Source organism: Cenococcum geophilum, assembly GCF_001692895.1.
Source record: "Cenococcum geophilum 1.58 unplaced genomic scaffold K441scaffold_38, whole genome shotgun sequence".
Lineage (NCBI taxonomy): Eukaryota > Fungi > Ascomycota > Dothideomycetes > Gloniales > Gloniaceae > Cenococcum > Cenococcum geophilum.
Window position 1 is genome coordinate 515,099 of NW_027137596.1, and position 9,946 is coordinate 525,044.

The 9,946-nt window shown below is 47.4% G+C and overlaps 3 protein-coding genes across 3 annotated transcripts; 1 reads left to right on the forward strand and 2 right to left on the reverse strand.

Annotated features, from left to right (window-relative positions):
- Window positions 1–229: 229 nt before the first annotated feature.
- K441DRAFT_574050 (uncharacterized protein) lies at window positions 230–3,949 on the forward strand (the record flags this gene model as incomplete). Its single annotated transcript, XM_067644087.1, has 2 exons — window positions 230–1,562; window positions 1,614–3,949. The coding sequence occupies 2 exons, from the start codon at window positions 230–232 to the stop codon at window positions 3,947–3,949; spliced, it is 3,669 nt and encodes a 1,222-aa protein (XP_067501048.1).
- Window positions 3,950–4,583: 634 nt separating this feature from the next.
- K441DRAFT_574623 (NAD(P)-binding protein) lies at window positions 4,584–5,162 on the reverse strand (the record flags this gene model as incomplete). The annotated part of the gene is made up of 1 exon (XM_067644105.1): window positions 4,584–5,162. A coding segment is annotated over one exon (579 nt), but the record flags the coding sequence as incomplete, so codon positions are not given.
- Window positions 5,163–5,786: 624 nt separating this feature from the next.
- K441DRAFT_641345 (uncharacterized protein) lies at window positions 5,787–8,387 on the reverse strand. Its single transcript, XM_067646646.1, has 6 exons — window positions 8,043–8,387; window positions 7,879–7,989; window positions 7,773–7,820; window positions 7,424–7,721; window positions 7,026–7,363; window positions 5,787–6,968 (listed from the first exon to the last, which is right to left on the reverse strand). Exons 1-6 carry the CDS (start codon window positions 8,127–8,129, stop codon window positions 6,270–6,272), a joined length of 1,581 nt encoding a protein of 526 aa, XP_067501050.1. The 5' UTR covers window positions 8,130–8,387; the 3' UTR covers window positions 5,787–6,269.
- Window positions 8,388–9,946: the final 1,559 nt, after the last annotated feature.

Genomic DNA, 9,946 nt, shown 5'->3' on the forward strand with positions numbered 1-9,946 from the left:
ACCATCTCTCTCCGTCACATCATTTTTGGGCGCCTTCCATTCTGCGCTTTTGTTTGCAATTCACCACGGATGGAAAGCTGGTATTTAACCGGGTGTTAATTATTTACCTCATTGGCCCACCTTTTCTTTCACGTCTCTAATTGCTAAGGCCCATATCAATCACGTAAACACGACTACGAAAACAACGGAATACACGTAGCGTTGATTTATTCTCTATACAGCTTCCACCATGACTCCGTCGCCTAAGAGTAGCGAGGGGAAAGCGCGCCTTATCCGTGAATTATCTCGAGAAATCAGCCATAGTCCACGTCATCTTCCATCGCCAACTCCTGTCGACCGCGACTCGAACCCCACCCTCAACTACAGCTCGATACAGGAGTTCGCAACATCAACATCAAATTTCGACCCTGAGCACGAAGCACTGATGTCGACGCGTCAATTGGACGATGATACAAGAAATCCTTTGCCTATTCTTCCCAACCTCCGGTCTACGGCCAAGAAATTCGCCTATTACAATCCACCAGGATCAGATCTGCCAGTCAGTACCTCGATGATAAACAAAGAGTTCATGGATTTCGACCATCTCAGCGATTCCGAAGAGGACAGTATTTCGATAGAGCAGGGGAGAGGTGCAAAGAAGAGCGCGAGGAGTACTCCGGGCAAACTGAATTCGTCTCTCAACATGTCACCAAACGTACTATTTCACGATAGCTTATACGACGTGACCCCGCCTCCAGCTCGTGCCCGAGCGACACCCAGGAAGGGCAACGTGACTGAGGATACGAGTCTTCGACGAGACGCACAAATAAGACGAGCGTCCTCTGTGCCACAGAGAGGTGTTGATGATGGAACGTCTCTTCTGCGAACTGTCGGCGAGCGAGTTTCCCCTGCGAAGTCCGGAAACAATGAACGCCGACGCAGTACTCTTGCGCAGATGCACGCTAGGGTCACTTCTGAAGACGAGTCCTTCATTGACGAACGTCCTCCAACTGTCACATTTACTGCCAAAAATACTCGTTTTGGAGGCCCAAGAAGTCGCCAGTCATCTGCTCAAGGCTTGGATCATGCTGTAAAATCAGTCGAAACCCCCCAACGAGGAGCAAACGGAACCCCACGTTCATCCCAAATGACGGGCAATGCAACACAGCAGTCATTTATGCTACCAGACCTTCCAAATCTCACCGAACTCGTGTCTGGGGTCTTCCAAGATGGCACTCCTGTCTTCTCTCGAAATACTCGCGCACGGTCGAGATTTACAAATCCTCTAAATCCAAGTCGAGGCCCAGCCCGCCAACTGAATCACACACCTATCGACAGTGTTCCAATTCCTTCTGATGAGAAAGCAATTTTCGCATCTCTGCAACTCCTGAAGGAAAAGGTTGCACAATTGGAACAGGAAAAAGCCGAGTCCGAGAAGAAGATCGAGGAACAGGAAATACAGATAATTGAGTTTAGAGCAGCAAACGAAGCACAAGAGAAACTGAGGCGGAGCGATAGCGCCTTAGGATCAACGGATGGCGAAGGATCCAGTGAGAAGAATAATTGGAGAGTCGAAAAGACTAGTATGTGGAATATCAGGATCGTGTGGTTTCCTTGCTAACATGGATTTCTAGGATTGGAGGCTTCCGTAGACACGCTGCGAACCCGATTAGATCGTGCTGAGCGCAAGCTGTCTGTCGCGGAGATCAGTACAAAGCGGGTTACTGCAGAACGTGATAATCTGGTTACTCAGTTAGGCGTTGCATTCTATAATGCTGAGGAACTGAAAGGCGAGAAGGAAGCACTCCAGACGGAGAATGAGACACTACGCAATGAAATCGATTCCCTTCGCACAGAAAACGAGTCTCTACGGAATCAATTATCACAAGAACAAGCTCAATTCCAAGAAGAAACTCAGCAGCTCCGGCGGAAGGCCAGTCAAACAGAGAATGCCGTACAGAAGGAGAATGAGACGTTACATATGGAGTTAGCCAGAGTCCGTACCCAGCACGACGAGGATACTCAGCATTGGGCAAGAAAAGAAGCTGAGCTCCGCTCCAAGAGAGCTAAGAAAGAAAAGGCCGAGTTCTCCAGGCTCAAAACAGAGAACGATGCACTTAAAGCTCAAACGGCGAACTTGAAAGCGAAGAGAGAGGAAGAAGCGCGTCGCTGGGCCAACAGAGAGGCAGAGTTCAGAAGCAAAATCGAAAGGAGGGATGAGACAATTCGTCAATTCCAAGGCATGACCCAGGAGGAGGTGAATGAGGTTCTTCGACACGACAACGAGAATCTCAGAGCGGAGTTAGCTCAACTCTCCGCACAACAAGAAGACGAAAATCAAAGGTGGGCAAGGAAGGAAGCTCAACTTCGTCGAAAGGTTGAGAAGCGGGAGGAAGTTGTCAAGCAAATGGAGGATATGACCAGAGAAATTCTAAGCACGAAACAGACCAACCAGCCTCAGACTCTGTCTCAATCTGCTTTGGCCGACCACGACACCGTAATGGAGAACGAGGCTCCTAGAGGAAATGTTGATGGCGCTCAGAGGAAGGGCATCCAACGTCGCGAGAAAGACACCCAGACTCGAATTGCCGATAGAGTGGAACAGGAGGTTCGAAATAGCAGGTCTGTCAGCGCAGCGCAAGTCTCAGCTCGACCTCAACAGCCAATATCTCACTACTCCAGCTCCAGGTTCCATTCAACCTCACAGCGACACTCACTGCCTACTGTTAGCATTCCGATGCGGAGCGCATCTGCTCCAGTGCCTGCAGCCGTTCAAGACCACCGAGATGCAGACAGTGATGCGGACTCAACGACGGACCTCTCGCTTGCACAAAAGACCGACCGCTACCTCATGCATGGCGGTGCCAGTGGAAAGCCCATTGTGGAGGAGCCACCGGCACTAGACCTCACGGAGCTCAGCTTCATCAACGGTGATGAAATCACCAGACTAAGAAGATTGCTGGAGGAAGAACGAGCAGCAGCTCGTAAGAAAGCTTCATCTACCATAGAGCGCCAAGCCCGTGAGGATACTATCCGTTCCGCAGTATCAGCTAAGGCTTCACGGCAACAGTCTTTGCCACGCAAATCATCTATGAGGGATGTGACTGGCAGGTCAATCATGACGGCACAGAATGAGCTCACTGAGAATGCCACCGAGCACAATGCCCAAAATGAAGAAGTCCCAGCGGAAGCTACTCAAACTAAGCAGTCTGTAGACCATTCTCTTCTGAGCCAGTCCAGTCGCCGTCGACGTAGCGTACCAGTTGAGATGACTTCTGCATTTATCCTACCAGACATTACAATTAACCCGCGAGGGCAAACGTTTAGCAATCATGGCGCTAAGATCGAGCTTCCCGCCCACGACAACAACAATTGCACTGTCTGCCGCCGCACCGCTGGAGAGGCTCGGCCCGATTTGGTCAATATCCCAAAACTTGTCCCAGTCTCTTCACGCATGCCGGACGATGTCGACGCAACCATGCGTCCTGCCCAATCACCAAAGACAGCTCTGGCACTTGTTCTCAAAGAACTCGAAGACGAACTCGCTCACCTGCATATCGAACTATCTACGCATGATGCTCTGCTTCGGGCACATGATGCTTCGCTCGGACGCCGCAAACGTAAGGCTATCCAAGCCGCGATTGAGGACTTGGTCAAAGCGATCGATGTAAAGAGCGACCAAATCTACAACTTGTATGATGTTCTCGAGGGACAACAGACTGAAGACATGACCGAGGAGGAAGTTGAAGAGACGATAAGGAGCATTCGGATGGATGCTGCGGAAGCGGCTAAGGGGAAGGGAAAGAAAGTCGTAATTGAGGAACACCCCAGTGAAAGCGAAAGCAGTAGTGATGAAGAGAGCCACGGGGAAAGCGGTGAAGATGACGAGTTGCCTTGGGAAGGAATCTCAGACACAGAGAGCTTAGCTGCATTTGGCGGGAGTGTGAGACGACGGAGCAGAATCTATTAATTAGAGATGTTCTTGAGAATGGCAGAGTTACGAACGCAGAGCCGATGAAGGATTGCATATCAAAACTAGGCGTTGGATTTGATTGGCGGTTTTGATACTCAGAAGTTGGTTCAGGCAGCATTGGATTGATTCGGAGTTGGATAATGACATGATTCCTCTTTGTTCTTTTGTCACTCATATTCTCCCTTTTCTATTTCTAGTGCTGACACCACCGCTTCTTCTACCCCTCTTTCAATACCTCCATCTTCTCAGTAGATGGGCTAGCGACTTCTGATTCGGGTCGAGTTCTCATTTTCTCTTTGGGCTTGAAACTTTGACTCTCTTCGATGCCTTTCAGGGGCTCGATGGGCTGAGTTGGTTTCGCCGTCAAGAAATGGGTTGACTCGCTGGTTCTGACGTTCAAAGTTCTTCGACTTGGAGGTAGGCAGTATATTGTTCAGAGTTGTCGGAGCAAAGGCGTTAAAAGCTTGAAATAAGAGTTATTGTTTCCCAATCAATTCCATGAAGACTTTACCTTGTAAAACGTGCTTTCGTCTCAGTTCAAATCCACTATGCTCAGCGCGTCCTAAAACTCCACACAAACACCCAATACGCCCGCCACCCATCACATGCATGCTCTCTAGCTTCTACCCAGTTATGCCTCTGTCCAGAACTCAGCCCCGCCCTCCTTCATCCACTTCTGGCTTTCCCCCATCGGCTCCGGTGGAGTCCTATAAAACAGATCCTGCATAGCATCCTCCACGCACTCCCCATTCCTATTCGCCTTCTCATCCATTAGCTCGTCAAACGCCCGGAGGATCGTGCTCATCGACGTTACATGTTCATTGGGAAACCTTTCCATGAGACCTGTCGGCACCAGCCCCGTAGGAACCATCGTAGGGCAAATGCAATTAACCGTAATATCATGCGCCGCGGCACGCGGCGCTAGCGAGCGCGTCAGGCCCACGAGCACGTGCTTCGCGGCAGAGTACTGCGAGATGGCGGGCAGGCCGTACAGGCCGGCGGTGGAGGTTGTGATGACGATCCTACCGCCCGGGACGGGGTTCAGCGCGGCGTAGTGCGCGAAGAGCTTGGCGCCGTAGTAGACGCCGTAGAGGTCGACGTCGAATGTTGCCATGTTGGGTTTCTGGGGGGGCGAGGAGGCGGAGCGCGAGATGGAGTTGAAGATGTCGCGGTCGTCGATGCCGGCATTTGGGGCGGTGAAGTCGAGGCGCTTGTGCTAGTTGAAGGCTTTGCTGAATAGGGAGGCTTGGGCGTGTTAGGATGAGACGTCGGTTTTATGAAGAGCGTGCGGGTTGCGGAGGGTTGGGCGGAGGCCGGTGGCGGGTTCATGTCGGCCATTACGACGTGGCAGTTTTTGCGCAGGAGATGTTGGTGAGGGCGAGGCCTATGCTGGAGGGTGCGCCTGTTACTAATACTACAGAAGAGGACACTATGATATTATTTGAGTAGATGATGAGTGATTTTTGTTATATAGACACGATGGGAAAATCAGGAGTATAGATTGGAGTATTTGGGCTATAAGGCTGAACTACTGAGGAAAGATACGTGAGATGGAGACATGAAAAGAGGAGAAAAGACACGGCAGACCAATTATTATCCTATCCGTTGTGTTCAATCGAATTCCGTAAAATGCATTAATCGAGTGCCGAACGCGAAACGACCATGACCCTTTACCCCACCGCTCTAGGGATCGGATGAAGAAAGGGGAACGGGCGGCCAAGCCGCATTAGTGATTGGCCATAACCAGTGGGTCTGTTACGAGTCATAAAAGTTGAGCTAAAATCCGGTGACACGAGCAGTCCCCTCGGTCCCGTCGGCTGAGGATGAGTCATGGCTAGACTTCAATGAACTTTTAACAAAACAGCGGGAGTTACTTTCCAGACTTCCAGTATGACATCAGATGTGTTTTTGGGTAATAGATCTCTAGAAAAAACAATCCAACAGGCTACGTCGTAGAGGATGATGAATTATCAGGCCACCAAATAAAAGATGCATCATATCAGTAGCCTATCAATCTAGTGGAGCAGAAACAAAAATCCGAAAACATGACAAGTAAATATACCGCTCAATGCTGCCAATTTTTGGGGTCCAGTCGATGTGCTAATTACCAATAGTTGTTCTCTGAACCATAATCAGCACCTGAATCCAATTTACCATTCTCAATTTCAGCCATTTAACCGTCTGCTAATCCAACGCGAGTATTTTATTCCGTCCATATCTAGTCGGGTCCAAATTCCACATGAAAGTATTTACCTTCTATTCCCTGAAAAGAATAGTTGAATCCTTTCTCTACCACTTACCAGACTCAAACTATCTTTTAGACAGGTGCGCCTCCAACTGAACTCATAATTTCCTCAAGAGATTCAGTTGGAGACTCTTCGCTGCTATCATCAGTTCCTGGTAAACTAGCCGGCATAACCCAATCAGTAACTTTTGGATCCATGCTATGCATGTAATAGTTGAGTCTGCAGCCTTTGCCATAGCACCCATTTTTCTGGCAAATATGACCATTATAGCAATCAGCAGAACGGCAACCCCCTTTACGAGGGCATGGGTATCCTTTCAAAATGCATGTCAGGACGTGGAGCGCTTCCGGCTCCAGAGGTGTGTGATCGAGGGTACAGTTAGGAATCGGGCACTGGTTTCTCATGTAGAAGTTATTGCAGGGTTTTTGTTGCTTAACCCGTTGGTTGTATATGGACCATTCTTCAGGTGTTGGTTTCGGGATCACTGTGTCGAGTCTCTCGCCATCTTTGTTAACAGGGATCATCCCTTCAGTTTGTGGAGTCGAAATCGGCAGGTCATCCGTAAGGTTGTCTCGATTTCGTTGTTGAGCGCCATCCATGGCAAGTGGTTGAACAAAGTTTGGTGGCTTCCATAGTGTGGGGCTCCCTTGGGCTGCCATTGTTGGCCCTATTGCCCCCCACGGTAGAATATTTGTTTCTGGTGGGGCGGCTCTGCGAACATCATGAATGACGTGAGCATTTGCGCAGGTGCTGCCAAATCGGCAGCTACCCTATGGTGCTGGTTAGCCACAACAGAAAAGAAATGATGATTCCCTTTGGAAACATACAGTTTGGAAGTACTTGCAGACCCTTGTAGTGTTCGCAGCCGCCGACTTATGATCTATTATAGGAGACTGAGAGCGTTGTAATGGTAGAACGTTTTTAGTTCCATTGTTTGTAGCGGTAGGCATAGTTGGCAAGCTAAAGGTTCTGAAGACTGCTGGGAAGTCTACAATTCCCAATCTGAGCGAGGTATATTCAGAGCTAAAAGCTCCAGTTCTTACAAGAGTGATGCGGTCGGATTTACCACGATACGGGGTCAATAGAGACAGGTAACCCGTATCATGGCATCCGGCGAAGAAGATATGCTTGCACTGACTGTTCTCTGCAAATAGTCGAAACATTTCTAAAACACACATATATTAGTATCATCCTACCTGTTGTAGGCATATAGATATGTACGTACCTCTAATCTTGAAATCGGCACCCTCCTTCTTGTCATCGGCATCAATAAAATCGAACAGATCCTGAGAACGTGTAAAGCTGGCAGCAAAAGGAGCCAAAGATCTTTTTTCGGGCCCCACAAGCTTGGCTTTAGATAATGCTTTTGACAGGCCGGCAAGATTTGCATATATGCGAACCATGATACGGCATTGGTCCGAGTTCCTAACCACGTTTGGAAGACACTCTCTAATACAGCTGTTTAACATCTGAGCAGCATTACTTCCCCCTTCTGCGTTGGCTCTAACGAGGTCATCATTAAACTAGGACACGTAAGCTGGGGCGGTGTTATTAGATATATATTATGAGCATACGATATAGCCATCCCCATCTACCAATACCAGGACGAAAGGATTGTGCACCTGAGGTCATTATTAACGGCTGTACTAGGAATACAAAGAAAAGGCTTGTCAAACTCACTCGTTCTCGGGAAAGCTTTTTGTATCGTTCACGAGACTCTTTTTCTTCTTCATAATCACTTCGTAGGATCCGATAATTTTCAAGGAGTTTTCCATATTTTTGTATCACAGCCTGGTTTTGCATGTGATTAGGATTGTAGGCTCAGAACTGGCCAGACGACCTACCTGGAGTATATCGTGATGTTTTGTACTGGAAACACTGAAGTCCCCAAGTTGGGCATCCAAAGCCTCAAGCTCAGCGTCACCCAGCATGTCGGTGAGTATGGACGAGGGCTTTTACTCACGTGCCAACACTGGCATGGTCTAATCCCTACAAGAGGGTAGAACGAAAAAAAAAAAGATGATGAAAACACTTCTGGAGCTGACTTATTGGGAGATCCCAAAACCTCGTACAAAATGACATAAAAGTCGAAGGAAGCACTGCAGGCGATGAAGGTTTGCCGTCGATGAAGTTTGCCGTCGCCTTAGCAAAAGAGATGTTGTCACGCTGTCTGTAGGGTTTAAGGATGTGTTGTTCGGGGCGTTACAAATGGACGCAAAAAGAATTTTCCGCCATTTCGCGCCCAAAGGCTGCCTGAGGTCCGTGCGGATTTTATTTCTGTTCTACTCGCCGCCACCTGATGGCTTACTAGGACTTGTATCCTCTAAAGCTTTCATTAATAGGTCAGTATCAATCAAATTTTTCATACGCCTATAATAAGCTTTTAAGGCACTAGCGCTTCAAACTATCAATCTCACTTACCAACGAACTAGACAAATATCAAACCAAAACTCAGATGCTAAACATGTCGTACTGCTCGGACAACAACTTATGAAATAAGGGAACCACAACAACAAAACTTAGAAAAACTACTTGTAAGCATAAAGAGATATGCTGGATGAAACTTGGATATAACCGACGAGACTTAAAAAGTGTTCCCCTCCAATCGTCAAGTCCCCCCCTTTATCAAATTTCTCACTACTTGCAGTAAAAACGCATCTTTTTATCAAGTAAGAAGCTAACTTAATATAATTTAAAGGGCTTTATAGTAGTAGAAGTTAATTTTATTAAGTTGACGCGCTATTTTCGTCATATTAGCATAGATCTATAGGAGCTAAATTAGAGGCTTTAGTAGAGGCCTTTTTCTAAGATAGATGTATAGTATTAAGGTTTAGGCTTAATTTTAATATTTTAGGGGTAGTTTTCACGTATATTCAGCACGGATCTCGCGCATATAATTAAGGCAGTAGAGATTTTTAATATCAGGCTTAATTCAACTAATCTATATATATTAAAACTTTTTACGCAATTTCTAAATCGACCGCGGCTTACTTATATACGACTTAGTTCGCCAGAGCTTCTTTAAGCTACCCAGTAGCTAATTAGTAGCAGAGCAGGCGACCCCGAGATAACCACTACGCGCCGTAGCTAGATAGTCGTATCTACGCAATAAGAACGCGAAGCCGTTTGCCGGGTCGTAAGAGGTGGAATATAAAGCCCTATGGAGGGCTTAGGGTAGAGGTACCCCTAGGCCTAGCGGTCAGGTCTAGCAGCTACCGTTGCTCCATACGAGGCCAAAGTAGGAGTCTTAGGTTATATTTTTTGGTCTTGACCGTCGCCCCGATAATAATTAGGAGGCTCGGCAACAATATAATGGCTCAGCGGTGCGTGTTGAAAATCGGGTGGCTGGGCCCAATATAGGGTGACTGTTACCAGCCACTTATATACGAGCTTCATACTCTATTAAATATTAAGTCCACTCCTACTTTTGACTCCCTTTAATCGTCTATTTCAACAGTGCGATAGGGCTCGGCAGCGATACAATAGGGCTCGGCGACGCGATGAGGCTCGGCAGCGCAATAAGGCTCGGCGGCGATATAATGAGGCTCGGCGACGATATAATAAGGCTCAGCGCTAAGTAATAGGGGGAAGGGGAGAATTAAGGGTTTACTTGGCCGCTATAGGAAAGTCGTAATAGTTATATAGTATTAAACTTTACAAATCTTTATATTGAGAACTTAATTAATAACCACTATATAAAGTATTAACTACGTTTAATTTTAGAAATTTAAATTAGTAGATCTTTTAG

Coding starts and splice junctions, on each gene's coding strand:
- K441DRAFT_641345 (XM_067646646.1), bottom strand. CDS start 8,129: ATGCTGGGTGACGCTGAGCTTGAGGCTTTGGATGCCCAACTTGGGGAC. Junction 7,821..7,878: donor AAAAGCTTTCCCGAGAACGA/GTGAGTTTGACA, acceptor TAATGACCTCAG/GTGCACAATCCTTTCGTCCT. Junction 7,722..7,772: donor TAGATGGGGATGGCTATATC/GTATGCTCATAA, acceptor TACGTGTCCTAG/TTTAATGATGACCTCGTTAG.